This window comes from Littorina saxatilis, linkage group LG9, assembly GCF_037325665.1.
Source record: "Littorina saxatilis isolate snail1 linkage group LG9, US_GU_Lsax_2.0, whole genome shotgun sequence".
NCBI classification, from domain to species: Eukaryota; Metazoa; Mollusca; class Gastropoda; order Littorinimorpha; family Littorinidae; genus Littorina; species Littorina saxatilis.
In genome coordinates, this window is record NC_090253.1 from 35,908,152 (window position 1) to 35,930,198 (window position 22,047).

The 22,047-nt window shown below is 46.3% G+C and overlaps 2 protein-coding genes across 7 annotated transcripts in view; both read right to left on the minus strand.

Annotated features, from left to right (window-relative positions):
- LOC138975939 (uncharacterized) overlaps window positions 1–22,047 on the minus strand; it is a 293,946-nt gene that overhangs the window by 15,778 nt on the left and 256,121 nt on the right. The gene's annotated exons all lie outside the window — the stretch shown is intronic.
- The window catches only part of LOC138975936 (autism susceptibility gene 2 protein-like), a 191,785-nt gene that overhangs the window by 12,227 nt on the left and 157,511 nt on the right, over window positions 1–22,047 (minus strand). For 4 of the 5 annotated variants that reach the window (XM_070348708.1, XM_070348707.1, XM_070348704.1 and 1 more), the window contains exons 6-11: window positions 10,075–10,123; window positions 3,403–4,144; window positions 2,529–2,812; window positions 1,964–2,193; window positions 1,399–1,449; window positions 716–874 (exon numbers count right to left, since the gene is read on the minus strand). In XM_070348708.1, the coding sequence (XP_070204809.1) occupies window positions 716–874; window positions 1,399–1,449; window positions 1,964–2,193; window positions 2,529–2,812; window positions 3,403–4,144; window positions 10,075–10,123 (1,515 nt within the window). The remainder of the gene's footprint in view (window positions 1–715; window positions 875–1,398; window positions 1,450–1,963; window positions 2,194–2,528; window positions 2,813–3,402; window positions 4,145–10,074; window positions 10,124–22,047) is intronic. The other variant, XM_070348705.1, reaches the window with a different exon arrangement.

The following is a 22,047-nucleotide window of genomic DNA, read 5'->3' on the forward strand; positions in this document are numbered from 1 at the left end:
AAATGATGGTTGAAGAAAAGGCAATGTATCCTCTTGTGCATTGTTAAAGACTTGATGAAGATCTGAGCTTCAACAGTTTTTATGTTTTGACCAAAGCTGCTTCATCTTACTCCAACCCAAACCAAACCATAAAGCAGTAAACACTCTTCTTTGGACATTCAGATATGATACGCTAAAATGTCAAAGTACCTGTGATGACTGACAGCCAAAGTCCTGATGGTATGAAAGTGAGCAAAGTACACAGCCGAGGAGAGGAGGGCGAGGGTAGGACAGGTGTATGACTGCATGGTGAACAACACGGGTCACAAGTAACAGTACCCGCAGTACAGTACCTGCCCGATGCTGGCAAACCAAACATCCCTCACTGCCTCCTTAACACACTCACCTCCCTCCTTTTCCCTTCGTTGCACTATCTTTCACACAACCTTTTGCTTTAACCATAGAAATTCTGAAACCCCATATCAACGAAAAATAACCTTTATCTAACACAACAACAGCAAAAACACTTTCTTCTTCCATAAAAACTGTTTCACCGAACAATTATGCCAAGTACATAACAGAAAACGTCACACCTCCATCAACAGAAATAGAATCAGTGTACATAGATTTCAATGAAAAAAATCCTTAAAACTCCTCTTTCTGTATTTGTTCCGTTCACAATTTGGACAAAATGACGGCACTGCAAGAGAAGTTCAACAGGCAGAAGAACAAGTACTTTTTGCGGTAAGCCAGAATCGGGCAGACGGCCGGGCACGGGTCCTGTGTTGGCGGCAGAAGATACCTTGGGCTGGAAGGCCCCCTGCAGGCTGGAGCTGAGAGACCCCGAGGGACCCGGCAACAGGGAGGCAAAGGCTGGGCTGTACCCCGGCAACAACTGTTACAGAAACGCATACGCTCATCATGTACTTGTGTACAGTGGAAACCCCATTTCAACACCCCCAATTTTAAGACTCGCTCCCTTTTAATACCCGCTTTTCTCCATTTCTGTCCATAAACATTTCTGTAAATGTTCCCCCGTCTTAAGACTCACTCCTTTTTAATCAGATTTTCTGAGATTGTTGAATGTATTAAAAAAATGGCGTAACTACATTTCAAGAGTGACACAAGTTCATGTTTTGAGTTAACAAACACAATGTTGTGTGCTGCAAGAGCAACAATACTCTACAAGTAAAACAGATTGTTTTTGCTACAAATTACATGTACATCCAAATGAGAACATGATGCAGAGAACAAGGGTGCAGGAAATGTACACTCACAATAAGTAAATATCTGCTGAATAAAAGCACAGCATGACCCAAACAAGTGTCAGGATGAACAAGGAAAGGCTTCATAAAGAAAGTACAGTACTTTAAAACAAAAAGCTGAAGTATGAGTGAGAGTGCAAAGTAAGATACTCACCCCTGGTCGATACAGGCCAGACTCAAATGGTGATTTCGGAACCTTGTCAAACTGAAACAAACGCAAACAAGAACATATTTAAAATATTAAACACACAAACAGATCAGAAAGTAATTTAGTTATAATAAGCCTTCCCTTTCATTCCCGTCTACACATCAAGATGACTTTTTGAAAGGGACTGAGCACAATCAACTGCATTCTTTGATTTATCGCCAACAGTATCTTATGGACAACAGGTTTCAAGTACTCTGGTTCCAACTCGAAGCTTTAACAGCTAATTCCAATGTGAGCTTCATCACTGACAGTAACTTTCATCACAGAGTCCTATCAACAGTGTTTTCACTGTCTCTGGGTGCAATGATGAGATGGTGATGACGGTAGAACAGGTGATGACAGTACTGCATCACAAATCATGACAGCTAGGCTAAACATGTCTAGCACAATTATGCTGGGGTACTGATCTTACATTTCTAATACTGTACATATGTAACGATAGCAAAATTGAACAAAGTTTTGCTTCACCAAAGATATGGAGCACAATGACAACAGTGCAAAGTGGACGTACCAGGTGTGGTGGAGGGGTGGGCACGAGGGAGGAGGGTTGGCCCAGCCCATTGTAGGTGTTGTGCTGGTGCATGTGTTGGTGGTTGTGTATATGCTGGTGGTGGTTGTGGTTGGCAGCGGCAGCCTCGGCAGCGGTGCGCAGGTAGGAAGAGGGTGGCAGTGGGCCGGACTCAGGCCCTCCTCGGTGGGCCAGCAGCCGGTTGTTCAAATCCTGATGCAGGAAATCTTGTCCTGGAAGAAACAAATGACCAAACCATTGTAAAGGTATGATCTCACAAGGAAGGCAGGTGGAAACATGTCATACCACAACTCCCCAGCTAGTCAACCCTCATCAAAACAGAAAGGAAAGCACAGACACACACATAGAGGACACGAAAAGAGAACGAAAGCATTCAGTCAACAGAGTACAACTTTCAAACTGCTTCAGATTGCTGGCTCGGTTGCATTATGTTCTTGAAGTAGATGTCAAAAAGAAAAAGACAGCAGATGTCTAAAGAGAACACACCCTCCACCCATCACCAAAAAAACATAAAAACCATGCAGAAAAAACGTAAATGGTCACTCACTCCTACCTCGTAGGATCTCAGCTCCAAACGAGGACGCAGATGGCGCTACGGACAGTCCTGCAGAGGCTAGGGCAGACGGTCCTGGGGGCATGGGGGATGCAAACATTCCGTGGGAGGAATGAGGCACCACAGAGTGGGGGTGGGGGTGGGAGTGAGAAGCTGGGTGGGGGAGGGCGTGAAGAGGGTGGTGGTGGGGAAATGTGGGCGCGTGGTGGAGGGACGAGAGAGGGGAGGGGGGCAGGTGGGGGTGTGGAGAATGACTGTAGAGCGACACTGAAGGTCCGCTGAAAAACACAACCAAGTTCATGTAAACAGTGATGCACAAAACCCATTCATGTTCATCTTGCATTTACATTACCGTGCATTCACCATGAGGTGCACCCATCACAAAACAAAGCAGTTTACTCCTTGTCCATATGCGTGCATGAGTGCCTCCACGTGTGGTGGCAGAACATGTGTGTGCACATATCCCACTCTGCAGGTGCTGGATTGCTCACTGTAGAAATATACATTCAAACAAAATCCAAACACATGTGCCCTCACTTCGAGGCTGTCAACAAAAATAGTGCGAATGCTAATCCCAGACAGATTCTTTCAGCATTTGGGTTTAGTTTAGGATGGAAATGACCTGTTCAGTGCTTAATGTTCAAAGCGTGAAATTCCTAAATCCACATAATTTATTATAAGAGCATGTTCAAATACGTTTATACCATTTATGTTAACTTTCAAATAAGTTTGTACCATTTACCTTAATCTTTAACAACATTTGTACCATTATGCTGAATGAACAAATGTTTAGAGAACCTTGCAGCACTTGGCACCAGTTCCGAATGTTTCAATGAGGGTTGACTGAAGGACCGGAGAGATCTCTTACCTCGGCCACAAGGGCTTGGAGAAGGGGAGGCCGGCAGGATACCCAGGGCCGGGCAGGTGAGGGGCCGAGTGACCAGAGTGAGAGGAGTGAGAAGAATGAACAGAATGAACGGAGGAGGCGTCCTTCTCTCTGTCCCTCTCCCTCTCTCGATCCCTCTGCTGCTCTCTCTCCCTCTCCCTCTCTCTGTCCCTGCTGGAGTGGTGGTGGTGGTGGAGGTGGTCGTCACGGTGTGGTGTGCGTGAGATGGGGGTGGTGGACTTGGACCTGTCCTGACCGCCTGAAGAATTTGGCGTGATGGGCGGGGGTCTTGGCTTGCTGTGGTGACTGCTCACGCTGGAAGACAACGTAGAGACGGGTTTCTGCGACAGAGGGGAGCCTGGCGTCGGCCGTCGTATAGGTGTGGCCGCCGCTGTCGGGATGTTCTTCTGCGCTGCGGAAGGTGGCAGGGCCGATGGTGGAAGAGCGGAGGATGGTGGAAGCGTGGAAGGAAGCGTGGATGAAGATGTCGCGGAAGCGGTAGTGGTGAGGATGGAAGGGGTGATGGGGGTAGGGGTGGTGGTGGTGGAGGTGATGGTGGTGGCAGTGTGGGCGGTAACGGTGGCGATGGGAGTGGTGGGGGTGGTGGTGGTTGGGTTGACGGTCACGGTGGGCACAACCCCATTGCAGAGGGTGGCTGGACCGCTGCCTGCCGTGGTGGAGGGGGGGCTCACAGCCACCACCGGCCGCACATGGTTGACCAGACCTGCACACACACAACAGCATACATATTTATAGGTACAATGAAGGCTGCAAACTGCAAGCGAGTCAGTACTAAATGCACTCCATTACATGTCAAATGCCCTGCAACAAAGTCTGAATTTTGAAAACAAGCTGACAAAACATGCGAACAAAAACACTCTTAAAATAATGCCTGGCCAGACCTGTTTACCCCTAAAACATTGCATGTGTATTTACTGGGAGCAAAATGAGGCAAATGTGTAGTTTTGTAATTGAATGTGTAGAATTTCTCGTCGAGAAATGCCCATGTTGTTATTTTTGGGGGGTTTTCTTCAGATTTTTTTTAAATTTTATTTTATTTACCTATTTGTTTATTTATTTTATAACCACACAATACCAAAGTAAAACCAAAAGCTTATTCTCAGTTCACACTCGTACACAGTCCGGAAATGCAACTTTTACGGCTTCGGTTAGTTTGTCAGCTGTGGAGATCGGCAGATTCGCATCAGCAATGATGTGACAGATCATGGCCTCCGCCTTGGTGACAGACCTTTCAATAGTCTTTTTTGCCTTGTCCTCTGCCTCCTTGTCGGCACCTTTTTTCACAAAGCCATCCATTTTCTTTTGTTTCGGTTTGCCTTTCGCTTGAGTCACTTCGTCCATTTCCTTGTGGGATTTACTATTCACATGACGGGTACAATCAAACTTTCCACCGTGACTGACGGAAAAATGGGAATTGCAGACAGTGCAATGAGCATGATGTTTTCCTTTCCGCGAAGAGACAAGGCATGGGTAGTCCTGATGATATTTTGGCAGAAAGACTTGGTTCGGCGCATTGCTCGTCTTTTTCTTTTTGGTCAGTGGCCTTTCGGAGTCATTTTCTTCACAGTTCTCATCTTCACTTTCGTGTGCTCTGCGTTCAGCCATTGTGTCGAAACGCCCGCGTGGTTTGGCAGTAACGCGTTCAGTTGTGCCTGGCATTCGCTTGGAGAAGCCTATTCGGCATTAACAATCTACCACGCAACGCCTGCAGGCGCTTTACGCGCTGCACGCAGCAAACGACTGCTGGCCGAAAACATGGATTGGAAAATGGATCGGTCAAGCGAGATGAAGAAAATTACGGATTGTGATATGCGTAGCCGAAACAATACCGTTTGTGTAGAAAACAACAGACTTGCGTAGTTGCGTAGTATATTATTCAAATTCGTAGTTTACTACGCTCAATGTGTAGTGTAAACAGGTCTGCCTGGCTTATGCAACACATGCTTTTTGACTGCCTTCTCACTGTTTCAGCATTTTCAACCTTGATGCAACCAAAAAGGTACTTGCCATAAAATGCAAAGGCAAGCACGCAAGTTAGATCACACACAGATCTAACAGGTGAACAGGGCCAGGTTAGGGAGGAGGAGGGGGGGGGGGGTTGTTGGGTGGGGGGGGGGGGGGGAAGTTAAATACCTGGTCTATGTACAACAAAAACAAAACCACACCCAAAAATCATCACATGTGCATTCCCCATATCTGTGTTAATTTTGATATCCAATTCTTCCATTTCTAATACTTCTTTTTCCTAAACAGTAAAAAAAAATCAAATAAAAATCCAAAGCACACACAATTTTGTAAACTTGTAATAAAACACAACTTTTGTTCTCTGTTGGCACTCCACTTCTGCAGCTCCCAAAGAATTCTTTCCTGTCACCATAAAACTGAGTTAACGGAAAAAGAAAACCCAAAACTGTGCTGCTTCTTACCCAATGCTTGAATTCCCATTTAATTCTCAGCTGATCCTCCTTTCTTCTCTTATTGATTTTCTCTCTCACTACCCCCCTGTCCTCCCCAATTCACTCCAGCTGCACAACTTTCACCCCTTTCCCTGTTACCTTATTTCAAACTTTTTTTTAAATTAATAGGAGCCATCTTTGCCTCAAGCATTCTCAAAGCAGCAGATGCAAGAAACAACAAAAAACAAGAAAAGAAGAAAACTCAGAAAGAGAAAAATTTGAAGGAGAGAAAAAAAGAAAGAGAGAAAGAAAGGCCAAGCAAAGCATCCTCAAAGCAGAAGCTAAAAACCCCAGAGTTGAGGAAACAAGAAAATAATGTTCCTGTGGCAATCTTTCCGCTTTGATTTCAGCTAGGCCTGTTTTTAGGCTGGTCTTGAAAAAGCGTTAGGAGCACAGCAGAAGAGCTGTAAATTTATCCAACAACACCCTCATTCATCAGGCCTGGAGTTTGCAAGCAATGCCTTCTCTGTTTCAATTTCAACAGCCCTTTTCGCATCAAGCCAGGCGAGGAGCAAAAACAGAAAAGGAGGGAAAAAGCCTATCTTCTTGCGCGCCAATGAAAGGCAAGACACTTTGTTTAGAATGTGAAACCCCCAAGAATTAGCCCCCTAAAAACACTCCCCCCTGACGGCTTACAAAGTAATTTCCTCTCCTTCAGCGCAGCTCTGACAACCTCGTTTTTTCCTCTTCATCTTCTTCTTCCAGCCGTCGATTTTTTCTCTCCCTTTTACCCCTTCTTCTCTTTTTGGCCTAGTTCAATTTTCTCTCCTCTCTTTCCACCCTCTTATCTCATTCCTGGGGCATAAAAGTCTCAACTCGTCCAACTCTTGCCCTATCCCCCTTGGAAAAAAATCTTCAGAGAATTGCCATGGCAACGATGGGTTGCGAGAAGGGAGGCGACCAAGCGGCAGACTGTCAATTTTTCCCACGCTTGGCCCCCCCCCCCCCCCCCTAATGCTGCGTGATTTCTCCAGCCATCGCTCCTTCAAACTGATGTTTGTCCCCCATTTGCGGGGAGGAACCTACCGTTCTTTCTCGTCTTTTTTCTGCCCCTCTTCTTTTGGTGAAATCTGAGGGTCGAATGAAATTCTCTTGTCAAATTGGTGCCAGTTTTTGTTTCTCTACTGCTGCTTTCCCTTTACATCAAACGAACAGTGTCAGGTAATTCCCTTGTACACAAACAAGATTTCTTTTCGATTTCAATGAAGTGTAATTTACCTCTTCGTATTCTTACCTTAAATACCCTGCCCCCCCCCCTCCCCCTTTTACCCCCAACTTTGCGCAAGCATACCCAGAACTGAAGTATGTGCACATTGACACACTCTTGCACTGAGATTGGATGAAGAAGTGGAAAACTCAGGCCAATGCATACCTTCAGAAGTCCATTGACAAGAGGAACTAAGTCAGCAACACTAAATTCAACACCACACAAATGTGGATGGTTTGTGCATCCCTCCCCCGCGTTTCATGCATGCAGCCAAGGAAATCCTCAGGATAACATGGTAATTCAACAAAGGGATCAACAAAGGGATCGGCAGTGAGAGGCGAAAAAGACGTCATAAACCCCCATGCTGGCCATTTTGACACAATGCGAGCCAGCAATGTGGAATATGCAATTTCCCCATTGCTGATTGATGTGTGTGAAGCTATGGTAGCGTGCATGTATGACAACATTCTGGCCTTGGCTTCAAAGGGCCGGGGCGAATAGCTCAGGGGGGGTCAGGCGGAATATAGCACCGTGCACCAACGTAGCATATTATCTCTTGTCTATCTGCCAATACTTCTCATCATTTGCACCCCCTCCACCCCCCACGAGAGAGGTGTGCTCAAACGAGAGAGAAAAAGGTGTTTTCCTGTCATCACCTCCTATTTCCTTAGCTGTTGCTGTATTTTTAGTATCATCATTATTATAATCGAAGTACAATGTAACTGAAACGTCACAATGCACTATGAAATTTAGAGAGCAAACTGTGAAAATGAATGACATGTACTAAACGAAGCACGGAGCTGTATGGTTTAAACAAGATTTTATTAAAGAAATACAGGGTGGCATGTATATGCGATACAGACATTTGTGACCACACAACAAGCTAAGCTTATATTAAGTGTGGTTATAAATATGTACATCTAGATAGGAAATATTATTTCACGTGATGTCGAGGTCAGAGAATTGCTCATAGTTTGCTCTCTAAATTTCATAGTGCATTGTGACGTTTCAGTTACATTGTACTTCGATTATAATAATGATGATACTAAAAATACAGCAACAGCTAAGGAAATAGGAGGTGATGACAGGAAAACACTTTTTTCTCTCTCGTTTGAGCACACCTCTCTCGTGTTAGAAATGTAAAACAGACAAGATACATTTTTTACAATAAAAAAGAAGAAAAAATATAACAACAAAAGTATCGGGGAGATATGAGTCGGTAAGGTGGGTATACAGGGGAGAGAGACGATGACTGTCACAGACGGAGCTGTATCCAATGAAATACTTTTTGTCTTGTAATGTGATCCCAGTACTAACTGACAATAAGAATCATCATTATCATTATATTATTCTATCATTCTTATTTTAATTATCAACTCCTTATCATGCACTTAGATAAACAAAATTTGTTTTAAAATGATGCGCAAAACATAAATTGCTTTTAACCTTAACCCTGCATGGCACGACTGTTTCCCGGAAGATCCTACATAACATGACTTTAGGAAAGAAGTGAGGACAGTGCATACGATAACACAAAAGTTGAGTGAATGTTATAGCGACACTTGATGTCCCGTTGGTTGGCAGTCCTCAAGTGAAGCAAGACAGTCATTCGCCTGGCTCGACACTTGAAGAGGCCACTCCAGCACTCTCTTCACCAGCTCTATACACTATAGGACTCGGCCACTTGGGGCATGACAGCCCTCTTCCTCTGCTAGTGCTTTTTGCCCCAGGTCACACTCTCTCCTCTTATGTGTGCCCTAAATACTCGCTTCTACGCCCAAACTCAGCGCTCCTTGAGAGAAGGTAAACAAGGGGACGGTTTTTTTATTGTGCATGGCTATTTTTACATGACCCGCTGTTTATTTTCGTTAGTTTTCTTGCAGCGCAGGGTTAAGGATAAGAACTTTACAGTATTTTGCTTTTTTTGTCTATAGTCTCACATTCTAATTTACTATGTTTCGTTCTCAATGCACTTTTTCTCCACTACATTGAAGCAAAGTGTCCAAAGGTTTCTAATCAACCAGGATTGAGTGATGAAATTAGGGATGAGACCACATGTGTGCATTCCTGCCACTCTGCCAAGCGAATAGAACTTTGACTTCAGGAAAATTACACAAAATCTCTTGGGAGCGAGGGCATAGACTCCCACTCTTCATTTGAACGTGTACACAGATATGTATATCTATATACTTTCACCCTTCATTTGCGTGTGTACACCATAGCGTATGTGCAACTATCCTGCATAGGACAGAATGTAATCCTCTGATAATAAATGATAACATGCACACAAAAACCACAACAATGGAAGAACTCAAAGGGGGAAGACAAGTGATGCGATATGACAACAGCAAAGCAGCGACGGGAACAAGGGTCGAGGAGGGGACGAGGGAGGTGACAAGTACAGCAGAGGGGTTATTACCCATCCCCCTTGCAAGGCTAATCACACAGGCTGACAGGGGAGACTGGCGCTCACGCCAAGCGGGTAATCCCCGGTGTATAATTGACCAAAGCTTGGCAGCAATTCCAGGCTTACAAGCCACTGAGCTCTGACCCTAAGCCATGCTCTGCCTTGACGTTCAGCTTGTTCGGCTCTTTTCGGCCGTCATTAGATATCTCTGTAGGTATGGATGGCTGAAGGAGAAGTGACAGACTGGACCTCAGAGGCTTTTGCTCAGCCACTGGAGCGGTCTGTCCTTTCTTCAAGGCTGGATGGCATCACCGTGTGCGTGCGTATACGTTTATGTGTGTAAGTGTACATGCGCTGGACAGAGGTGTGTGTGTGTGTGTGTGTGCGCGTGACAGGATCAAGAAAAAATAAAATGACCAGAGAGAGAGAGAGAGAGAGAGAGAGAGAGAGAGAGAGAGAGAGAGAGAGAGAGAGAGAGAGAGAGAGAGAGAGAGAGAGAGAGAGAGAGGAATGTAAATTAAAATGATGAATCATGCATGGCAAGACAAACAATGTATACTCACGGCTGGGGCAGCTGACGACACTAAACAGATCCGATCCTGACTCAGACGCCTGCAACACAGGAAAGAACACAATAGTAAGAAACAATGTTTCCAAATCATCAACATTTATATCAATAATGATGTACTGAAACATTTGCTACCAGTCTGACACAAACACACGTACATGAATAATAAATGGAAACACAAATGACACCACCATGTCCACAACCAACCCGGAACAAATCGACCAAACACAGACCAAAGGGAACAGAGAACAATCACAGGGAAATCACCCTGGCGCAACGCTAGCACTTCAAAGCCACCGCCCGGTCACATGCCGTGGTGGCAATACGGACCATGCCGGTTGACGCACGGAACACTAATGAGTCAATACAAAGGTGTGAGGGTGAACACGACTGGAGCACCACCACTGGCGTGACGGACACAATACCAGACAGGTATAGGAAAACTTACAACAACAAAAAAGAAAAAAAAGCGTAGGGAGGAGAAGGGGGGAGGGAGGGGGAGGGAGGAGGAGGGAGGAGGAGGCATCCGTTCCAGTGCACGGAGGATCAATACGGTAATGGTCAGGGTCAACATTGTGAGTGCCGCTCGGACCTGCTGTGGTAATGAGCGCGCGGGACAGTAGTCGTACATGTATTGCCATCGATCCGTGTGCACTGCGCTCAGCGACCAGGCTTTGTCCATGGAGAATAGCGTGTTTAGCTCGCCGGTGGATAAATACAGGTGCACTGGTATGGCAGCCAGTCATTTCCTTGATGATGTTATTTCAAATTAATGACTATTCCAACGGTGCGCGTGCGTGCGAGTGTGTGTCAGAAACAAAAAACGGTCATCAGGGTACTACAACATATGCAGAACTAAAGCGACGACCTTTTTCCTGCACTTCTAAGAGAATAAGAAAATAACTAGGGTCAATCATTGTTCTATCTAATCCTCCTAGTTTCCGTGCCGTGAAAAAGCCAGCGCGTCACAGCGGCCCGGCACCTGTGCTGTACAACGACCACCCTGCCTCGCACGTGGAAGCGAAAAATCATCCTGTTCCGCACTCACTCCAGTCAAGTGACATTGCGTGATGCCAGTAAAAAGTGACTCGCTTCCACACAATCAAAACACACATCTACCGAATCAGACCTCCGCCAACTGACAACAGCCATGCCAAAGAAATGATTATTAATGAGGAACCCGAGGCAGAATGGCGCGCTGCCAGTTGCCCGAACGAGCGACACAGCGCTATTTGGGCCCAGCACGTGCGACGGGTCTGGCGACAGCGGCAGCTAATTAGGGGCAATTTGGGGCGCGGAGGGCGGTGAATGGTAGGTATTTGTTCCCATTAGGGCCGGCGCTGGTGTCTATTATGGCAGCACTTGACTAGATCACCTGTATAATGACACAGCGCGGGCCCGCCAATTAGGCAGCGCGCGTTAGACCCGTGCAATCAGTGGCGGCAGTAATGGGACAGGCAAGGTGACGGGAGTTGTGCATGTGGACACGATTGGCAAGGCCGGGGACAACCACAACCAGCTCCACACCGGCGGGAAAGAAACACAGGACCGGCTTGCTGTCACGTGGACAAACATTTCCCCCCGGGAAAGCGGTCTCTTGTAGCGGATCCCAGGCCTGCCATTTCCTCCCTTGGAGGGCGAACAGCGGCAGACATAACATGCCGGGGAAACAAGCACGACACATGCAACGCGCTGAGTGCCAGACAAGTGGGTGCCGACACAATATCCACCAACATGCATTGCATGCGCCGTAAACGTAACTTCGTTAACACCCACCCTACCCAAACAAGAATAATATTCAGACCCCCCCCGCGACTTTGTGGTATTTGTGCTAGCAGCAAACCCGGACACCTCATGCTGTGACGAGCAGTTCTAATTTAGCCATTTTGCGTTATCATGCTGCCATAGATGTACAACACATGTGTAAAGAACGCAGCTCAGACTAAAAGGATCTCAAGTTCATTATTTTCAACGTGCACTTCAACAACAAAAAAATGCATCAGAGAAATGTTTTTGCCTGGTGGAAGGTAAATCACGGCCTTCCAAGTTGTGACTTGACGGTGTATCATGAAGGCCGGGGTGAATGCAGGAGGCCTAGCAATCACTTGTTCCCATCAGTAACAGCGATACATCTATCAAGCCAGATATCTTCCCCATACCCACACAGCCCACATGCCGCTGCACCCCACCGCCCTCTCCCAAGCCTCGGAGATTTGGGGAATGAACCTCGGTGGGAGGGAACATGGCGGACCTCTAGATCTCATTTAGAGAGAGAGAGAGAGAGAGAGAGAGAGAGAGAGAGAGAGAGGTGGGGGGGGGGGGAGGGAGTGCGTGTAGCGAGAGTGGCGTGTTGACCTTCACAGGGCCCCCTCTGTTGTGCTAAGCAGGGCATCACATGCGATCAACAGCCGACATCTCCAACACCAAATCTATTCACCATGGGGGCTGGTACTGGCTGGTGGTGGCACAACGGTAACGCCTAGCAGAGAGAACAAATCCAGCGCAAGTTCCTAGTTTATACTGGAATGTGAAGCAGCTTCAACAAACAGTCAGCGTGTTCAAGCTGGTCATGGGCAAAGCTGAACGTTACGCCTATCCTCACCCAGGTCGTCTCAACTTGCTCTTTTAACTTTTACAGGGGTACTTGAGGTCTGACAGAGTTACTAGCTCGGTTCCTCAAACGAAAAAGTCTGGGTCTGTGAGACAAGGGTTGAGAGCGTCATGCCAAACAAAACGGCAGGAGCGTATGTACGTACAGACAACAGGTGTGATTGTGGATTCAGCGCTAGACCACCATGGACCGGCATGAAGGGCAAGGAGGCGGCGACGGATGGAGGGGTGGCAGTGGCCAGCAACCAGCAGAAAGAGGCGAGTTGAAGCCATAGACATGTGAGGTGAAGCTCCTGCGAGGAGTCCGGCATCAGGCAAAGCTTTACCTCCTCCCGGCCCGATTCCCATTCCCCATTCCTATCCTGCCAGGCTTGCTCAGCGCGGAATGCAAAACACATCGCGGCCCGGCCTGCTGGGAGCAATTAGAGGCAGACAATCCAGTCCGCCTGCCCACAAACCTCCCGAGTTGCCGGTGTAACACGAGAAAATTACTCCCACGAGATTTTTACTCCGGAGTAAACATTTCGTACGAAAAAGTTACTCCCTTTACGAAAAAAGCACTCCCCCATTGCACGAGAAAATTACTCCCCAAGACAGGTGAGTTCCGAGTAAACATTTCGTACAAAAATGTTACTCCCCTGACGAATAAATAACGAATACATTACTTGGTTTAAGCGTGTTTTTATTAATTTCTTGTATACATGTTATATACAGTAACAACATTAAGAACGTTAACAAGCAGACTGCTTATGGACACGTTCCAAAACTAATAATCAATACACATTCTGATAACAAGACATGGCGAACAAGTGATAACTTCAACCCTTTTCTTTCAAAATATTTCATAATATTTTATACAAATAAAGAGAGAGAGAGAGAGAGAGAGAGAGAGAGAGAGAGAGAGAGAGAGAGAGAGAGAGAGAGAGAGAGAGAGAGAGAATGCTTTGCTACATCTATTGCTGTCACTGTTAATATACTCCCTTGTCCCCTGTTAGTCTTGGTGGTGGAAGGGGTGGAAGGGGTGGAAGGAGGGTAGCGCGACATTCGTGTGAGCGATATCACTTATTGGCATTATCCCTTCGCCCGAATCCCATTTTTGCGTACGAGATTTTTACTGGAAGTAAAAAAAATGGGGAGTAAAAATTTCGTGGAGAGAGTAATTTTTTCGTGCCTTGGGGAGTTCTTTTCTCGTACGAAAAGTGTACTCGGAGTAAGAATTTCGTACGAAATATTTACTCCGGAGTAAATTTTTCGTGGAGTAAAAATTTCGTGTTACACCGGCCCTGATGCTGACTCTCATAACAAGGAGTCAGGGAAATGCGGCGCACAGCTCCACAGTTGGCAGGGGTACAATAGCGGATACGCAGGAACGAGGGTTACACAGCAATGAAAATAGCAAACATCCACAACGACTGTGGTCGCACCTCGCTCCATACACTTTCCCCCTCGTTACATGTTGTAGGTTTTTTTGTGGAGTTTTGTGTGTGTGCAGCATGGTGATACAGTTGTGGCTGCTCTCACCCCCCAGGACGGCGTTGCACAAGGCAGCCGTTTGTGTCCACAGCCACAACCCATGCAGGCAGGCCGCGGAAACCCGAGGAAGCAGGCGGAGAACGTGCCTGCAAAATCCATTCTATGCAGTCTGCGCAAACTGTTCAACACGGCAAAAGGAACAGGACAGAGATGTCAACACAAACGGTTTCCCTTGGAAAAATAAAGGGGAGTAGGGAGCAAAGAGAAGTGAAAGCGTGGTGAGTACAGCTCTAATCACCCAGAGAGTCAGACAGAACAATGGCGTCAAGTGCAGCAGTTCCGCACTGCACCCAGGCGGCAGTCAACACATCATGCACTGGGGGAGGTACAGAGATACAGCCAGTGAGGACAGGGACACAAATACCGCAGACATAAACACTGCAGTCTGTCAACAAAAACACAACTGTTTTGCGAGAGATACAGTCACCGATGAAAGAGGAAATGTTTTAAACTTTTTAGAAAGACGTCAGGGGAGAGATCGAGACAGCGAGGAGAGATGCAGACAGAAAACACAGCCCCCCGCAGTGTGCCGACAAAAAGCCGCTTGTTGGGGGTGCCAGCACGGTGCATTACGAGCCGTGTACTCTGATTTACAGATGAGTGCCCCTCCTGGATGTGTTTGAGAGTGAAACAGGTTGCGATAAACACCTTCGGGAAAACGGCTTGGTGTTGGGAATGATAAAGCGGGAAAATGGGAATAAGGCTCGCCGAGTTTCTTACGCTCGGGCCATCAAAGCAGAGCCTGCATAATCCATCATTCTAACCACTAAAGCACTGGCAATACACCTTGCCTTCCTCTTCTATTTTAACCACAAGAAGATGAACACTTATTTAATTTTTAACAGATCTTTTTCAAGCAACCAAGGAAGCTGACTTCAGAATACGTGGGCAATGGAAAACACACACACACACGGATGTACTACAAGAAAACATAACAAGTTTAGTATGCATCATGTTTCTAGTTCTGAACAACGGAGGCCTCCGTACTCCTCACCCCGGAGCTGACAGATGAGCGGGGATTAGTGCGGTGAGCAGGTTTCAAAGGAACCCATCCATCAACAGTGCTTTGCCACACTGTCGAGAGGTTTCTTGCGCCCACACACAAGCTTTGCTTTGCACCCATCAGTTGAGGACACAGTTTCAGTTTCAGGGACACCGCAGTTTCTTTTGCTCTAATTCCACTACTGTCCTCTAGCTCTGGATAACTGATTTGAACTTTTTGTTGTTGCAACTGGATGGCAGAAAAATCCATTTCGGTCAAGCATTAAAAAAAACCCACCTTATACCTGTCAACACAGAAATACGCGCACGAGAGAGCGAGAGAGAGAAAGAGAAAGAGAGAGAGAGAGAGAGAGAGAGAGAGAGAGAGAGAGAGAGAGAGAGAGAGAGAGAGAGAGAGAGAGAGAGAGAGAGAGAGAGAGAGAGAGAGAGAGAGAGAGAGAGAGAGAGAGAGAGAGAGAGAGAGAGAGAGAGAGAGAGAGAGAGAGAGAGAGAGAGAGAGAGAGAGAGAGAGAGAGAGAGAGAGAGAGAGAGAGAGAGAGAGAGAGAGAGAGAGAGAGAGAGAGAGAGAGAGAGAGAGAGAGAGAGAGAGAGAGAGAGAGAGAGAGAGAGAGAGAGAGAGAGAGAGAGAGAGAGAGAGAGAGAGAGAGAGAGAGAGAGAGAGAGAGAGAGAGAGAGAGAGAGAGAGAGAGAGAGAGAGAGAGAGAGAGAGAGAGAGAGAGAGAGAGAGAGAGAGAGAGAGAGAGAGAGAGAGAGAGAGAGAGAGAGAGAGAGAGAGAGAGAGAGAGAGAGAGAGAGAGAGAGAGAGAGAGAGAGAGAGAGAGAGAGAGAGAGAGAGAGAGAGAGAGAGAGAGAGAGATCCTAAATCGTGCAGGTATGTAAATATGAAACCAAACAAGTTGACTTAAATTCTCAGCTCCACAACTAGACCATCAAAATCATGATGTTTTCGCGTCATTAGCTCTATAATCGGCGATCCTAACTCCTCCATTCATACATACAAGTCAGGCGTAAAAGCCAATCGATCCGCGCGGCGTGATCGCTGGAGGCAAAGTGTGTGTGCGAGATGGATACACGTCTATACAGAGGGCCCCCGTGTTCGTACACCTCATCCCTCCAGGGCCGTGATAAATGGCGGAGATGATGGAGCAGGGCCGTAAAGATCAGCCCTGAAAGCCCGCTGTCTTGCTGACGGCTCTCCGCAGCCACACGATCTCGTGTCGGAGTGTCCCTAGCACCGCATCACAACATGAGCAGCATCACCATTCACAAACGTGATGTCCACAACATTAAAAATGCATCATCATAATCGTTACATGAACGACATTAATAATGCATCATCATAATCGTTGCATGAACATTAGCTGTCGAATACTGCAGCATCACAATCGTCATTTTGTCGACAAATACTGCATCATCATGACCGTTACATGAATGGTATTAGCTGTAGCACAGAGCACACTCGTCATTTCGTCGACAGAAACGGCCAAATACTGCATCATCATTATCGTTACATGAACGACATAAGCTGACGAATACTGCAGCATCACAATCGTCATTTTGTCAGCATAAACTGCCAAATCCTGGATCGTCCCATTCGACATTTGCTGGACATAAACGGCCTAAAATTTACCACAGGAGGTGATGGTACCGGCGGGTACGCCTACACGCAAGGCGATGGATGAAGCATGCTAAATATTGGTGCTTACTGGCATTGTTACAAATACAGCCCGGGCTATATATGTGGCAACCATAATCACCATAATTCGTTGGTCATTAACGAGTAATTGATGAACAGCAAAGGAAGCGGCAAGGACGAGAAAGGGGTCAAATTCCACTTTCAACTGGCCGAGTTTAACAATCCAGCGCGGAACATTTGCTTGATAAACTGCCGCGTTAATGTCAACAATCAAACAAAGAAACAAGCAAACAAAGGGCTAACCAATTTCATACATGTAATATCAATCAGCTCAGCTCGCAGTGCATTTAAAAACGACAAAGACCATCTTTGCTAAAAACCCTGCTTTCCGATAGAATAGTTGAAGGGAATTAGTTTTAGCGGGCAGAATCCTTCTGACAAACTAGGACAAAGTGAGTCTTAATGCAATTACAGCTCCCCGTGAAGTGGCCTGCCAGACCCAAAGCAAAAATCCCCCGTGGAAATTAAACTGAGAAGGGAGATGGCAAAAAGCGGACTCTAATGATGAAAAGCTCCATGGGCAAAATGAGCCGCTGTAAAAACCGGCAAACTGCCGAGGAAAGACGCATTTTTGTCTAAAGAAAAAAGGACCATTAGTTTAATTTCGAATCCGAATGTTTTTGTTTCGTATTATTTCGACATTTATTTCGCAGATTTCCCAACTACGGTCTGATCAGATTTTGAAAGAAGAGGAGGCGGAGGAGGAGGGAGGAGGAGGAGGGAGGAGGAGGAGGAGGAGGAGGGAGGAGGAGGAGGGGAGAGCGAGCGAGCGAGCGAGCGAGAGAGAGTGTTCCTCATGACAGAAATAGCTGTCGGTTCCTTTGTTTCGGGAAACATTTGAGACTGCGAGTATGAACAATACGGTTTTACTACCTGCATTTGTGAATTTATTCTTCTGAAGAACACCTCCACACTTAGCTTTGACGACACCTTTCCTCTCTGCGAAGAATTGTTCCCCATTATTATTGGGAGATTTGTTTTTACTTTTTGCTCAGTTTTTAGAAAAAGCCACAAATATATAGCAGTTATACACAACTAGTCGCGTATACATACACGAATTCAAAATCAACAAAATTGAAGGGAAAAAAGGAATTGCGTAAATATTTAGTTCTACTGACTGCATCGGTTTTGGGCTGAGCAGGCAGCTGCAAGGACCCCCCCCCCCCTCTTTTTTTTCTTACCCCCTTTCCCTATCTGAATTTTGTTTTTAATTCCTCGCAAACGTTTACGCCTTTCCAGATAACAGGAACACTGTGTTTATTATGCAACGGAGTGGAGGGAAAAGTTGTGAGAGATCATCAAAAGGTTTCCAAACAAACAGCTCGGTGTAACTCCCCGGCTGAAAAAGTGCAGTGCTGATGTGCCCTCGTGCAAACAGATTCTTCACTGTTCATGGGGAAGCAGGAAGGAAGTTTGGGGGAGTTTAGATATAAGAAGTGTATTTAACTGTGTTGCACAAAACTAATTAAGTCATTTATTCGGTAATTATTTTACTTTTATAAATTCATGTTGAAACTAAATCAGCCGGGGGAAGCAGGAAGGCAGGGACGTGAAGTTTACACATGGGAAATCTTCTACTTCTTCTTCTTCTGCGTTCATGGTCTGAAACTCCCACGTTCACTCGTGTTTTTTGCACGAGTGGAATTTTACGTGTATGACCGTTTTTTACCCCGCCATTTAGGCAGCCATACGCCGTTTTCGGAGGAAGCATGCTGGGTATTTTCGTGTTTCTATAACCCACCGAACTCTGACATGGATTACAGGATCTTTTTCGTGCGCACTTGGTCTTGTGCTTGCGTGTACACACGGGGGTGTTCGGACACCGAGGAGAATCTGCACACAAAGTTGACTCTGAGAAATAAATCTCTCGCCGAACGTGGAGATGAACTCACGCTGACAGCGGCCAACTGGATACAAATCCAGCACGCTACCGACTGAGCTACATCCCCGCCCAAATGGGAAATGTACTAGAAGGTTTTTCTTCTTCACTCAACATGTATGATTGTGCCTTTATTGCTTAATATCGTAAGTGTACCGTAACAGTTGTGTTCTTTTTGTGTTCCCTCCTGCACCACTGCCCCGTGGCTACGAAATGCGCGTTCATGTAGAGGAACATAATTATATTATATAGCAGTTTGCACACAGAAAATGAGCAGTAATTTATTCAAACAATGACAAGCAAGAAACTCCTCAGTACATTCGGCATAAGTAAAAAACCGAAGAAAGTCGACCTAGAGGTTGCCGCACAGAATTGAGAAATTGAGGCGTACGGTACCAAGGTAGACCCCAATTAAACTCTCCACCATATATTCTGACACTTGCACGTGTTCATGTTAGTGCACTTCTTCTTAAAAACAGTCTTCTTCCTGTCGACTCCAGTGCCGGGCAGTGCACTTTCAAATTAAAACCACGTTTACCAGAAGTTCAAGTTTACAAGAACTGCCTTCTGGGGGTGTAGCATCACAGGATTAGCGTTGGAAAAACACACCAGCAAACCCGAACGAAGGTAGGGGTAGGCTGGGCATAATCAATATCCAAGTAATACAGAACGAAAACGATACATCAATTTGTCGAACAGTTGTGTTACTTTTGAAGAAGAAGAAAAAAGCATCTGAAAGATCTGAAGAACCAACTCATAAATAAAGCAACTGCATTATTTTGGTTAGAACCCAACCTGATCGAAAAATGTTTTCCTCCTAAATGTTAACAATATTGCTGCTCAATTGAATCCTTCTTGGCCGTCACGAGTGTCCGTTGTGAACTGATCAAATGAATGCATGCATGTTATAGAATTTCTCCCCAACAGCCGCAAGATACACACAAGGTATACACACGCCGGCTGTCTCCATCATTCAGTGTACATGGCCCCAGTACAAATAAATGAAACGTGTGGTCCCACACTATAGCACGCAAGATGGTATTTGCACACTGTTCCGAGCTAAAAAGGCCATGGTTTTCACCTGGTGGGTCGCTGGGGAGGGAAAGGTCTGGTTCCTGCTTATCACCACCTTTTGCTCAGAGACGAGTTGCCCAGAGCGGTTCGCCACGGGTCGCCCGCAGTGCGAATGACAGAAAGCCGTTTCTTAGGGCAGTGCAGGAAAGCGCTCGCGAAGCACTCGGCGAGCGGCTTTGGTATATGCTCGCCCACCGCGCGCTGCGTAATCCAAGATGGCGGCGGTGTTTACACTGCGATGCCGTGTGGCGTGTTGCGATCTTCTAGGCGTGGTTTTCGACGTAACCCGAGGGATCCACGGCTTTTCAAGGTTCAGGGACTACCCCAGCTAAATTTCCCATCATAGCCACGTTCTCTCTGACGATTTCACTGACCGAATCGTCTACCAGTTTAAGAAGTACAACTTTTTTCATATCTCGCAGCAATCGTGCTTTCTTCGTCGCCTTCGTGAAGCGATTTGCCTCGTTGTGAGCCCGTTGCATAGACCAATCCAGAGCGACTTTTCTCTGAGAAGGCTATTGTGATTCTGAGCAACGCATGGCAGGTGGCTGCATGTCTGTCCGCTCAGGTAACAACTACCTGCTGGCCTTGCGCGCGCGCGCGTGTGTGTGTGTGTGTGTGTGTGTGTGTGTGTGTGTGTGTGTGTGTGTGTGTGTGTGTGTGTGTGTGCGTGCGCTCGAATTATTTATCATCCGAAGACTATATAAATAAACATGGCCTTATAATTGGCCACTAAGAACGTTGCATCTCAATTTCATTCATCTAATCGAAAGCAGGATTTGACTAATCTCTCAACCCTGTCTCAACTATCGAACGATCGGTGCACTATTGATTAAATAATTTGAGGTCTTTAAATCTCAAATCCATCCCCATCATCAATCAACACTGCAAAACGATGGGCACAAATCCTGGCGTGTCAACAATCCACACGCTACCATAAACAGCACAGGAAACATCTCACCTGCAGCTTACACTTAACAGTGAGAAAGCACGCACAGCACCCGATAGCTCGGCGAGATCAAACAAGTCCACGGGTGCACCGTGCTGCAACCCGACCCGGGTGCAAACCACAAGGAATCCCAGCGTGAGCGGGACCGCGGGTAAAGCGGATAGGACATTAGCCACTGAGCCCTTGGGTGTCATCATTCTTGACGACACCTGAATTCCGGGATGCTTCGTCACCCGATTTGAGGTTGAAACACTATCAAGTGAGCAAGGCACGCGCCGTAGTTGACATACACCGGGCTGCACCCGTATCACTCTCACGGCCGCATACCTCCACCTGCCCACCCGCTACGGCTCCCGGCGTCGGCTGCTGAACGGGTACAGGCCACCACGGCGCCACCCTCTCGCGGTTCTAACCTCACGTGTTGCATCAACTGCGGGTGTGCATTTTGATGTTTGTGACATCAAACAGAAGCATTTCTTTCTTCTGAATGCACATGGTAAATTCATGATCGAGGCCTTATGCCTGGCCAAGGAGATCACACCTGACACGAGAAGGATGAATCCCTCTTCTTTTGTTGTTTAACTGTCTGCCATCCATTTTCACTCTGGGTCAGAAAAACAGAACAGGTCTCATTGGAACATCAGCCAATCAAACGACAGTCAATACTTTGACATTAACTTGAATCTATAACCAGCATCAAGAGTTAATGAGAGAAGCAGACTGCTTGAACGAGTCTTGACATGCAATACGTATCGGACGAAGGACAGTCAAAGAAGTTGAAGGTCACGGTGAGTCCGAACTATTCACCTTAAATTTGAACTCGCCCAGCACGGAAATCAACCTTAATAGCATCAATAGTTAATGTAGGTTTACGTCTACGGATCAGTTCTTGTATTAACAGGTGGGGGTCCTGATTTGGCCTATATGGTCCGCTGGACCCAAAAAGCAACAACCATCAATCAATCAATTAACAGGAGCAAACAGCACTGATTACGAATTGCTTTGCCATGGCAGATACATTATATCCTCATACGCAGTTCATGGCAGCTCACGCCACAAAATAAACTGAGCATTACGAATTGAAATAAACCACAAATCCAAAAATAATCGAGCTGCACTCAGAATGAATTACGGATGTTTTGTTCAACACGGAGTGGAGAGAAAGACGCACCAAGTCCCCTACCTCGTCACTCGCTCAACCTGTAAACATTAGTCTGACTCACAC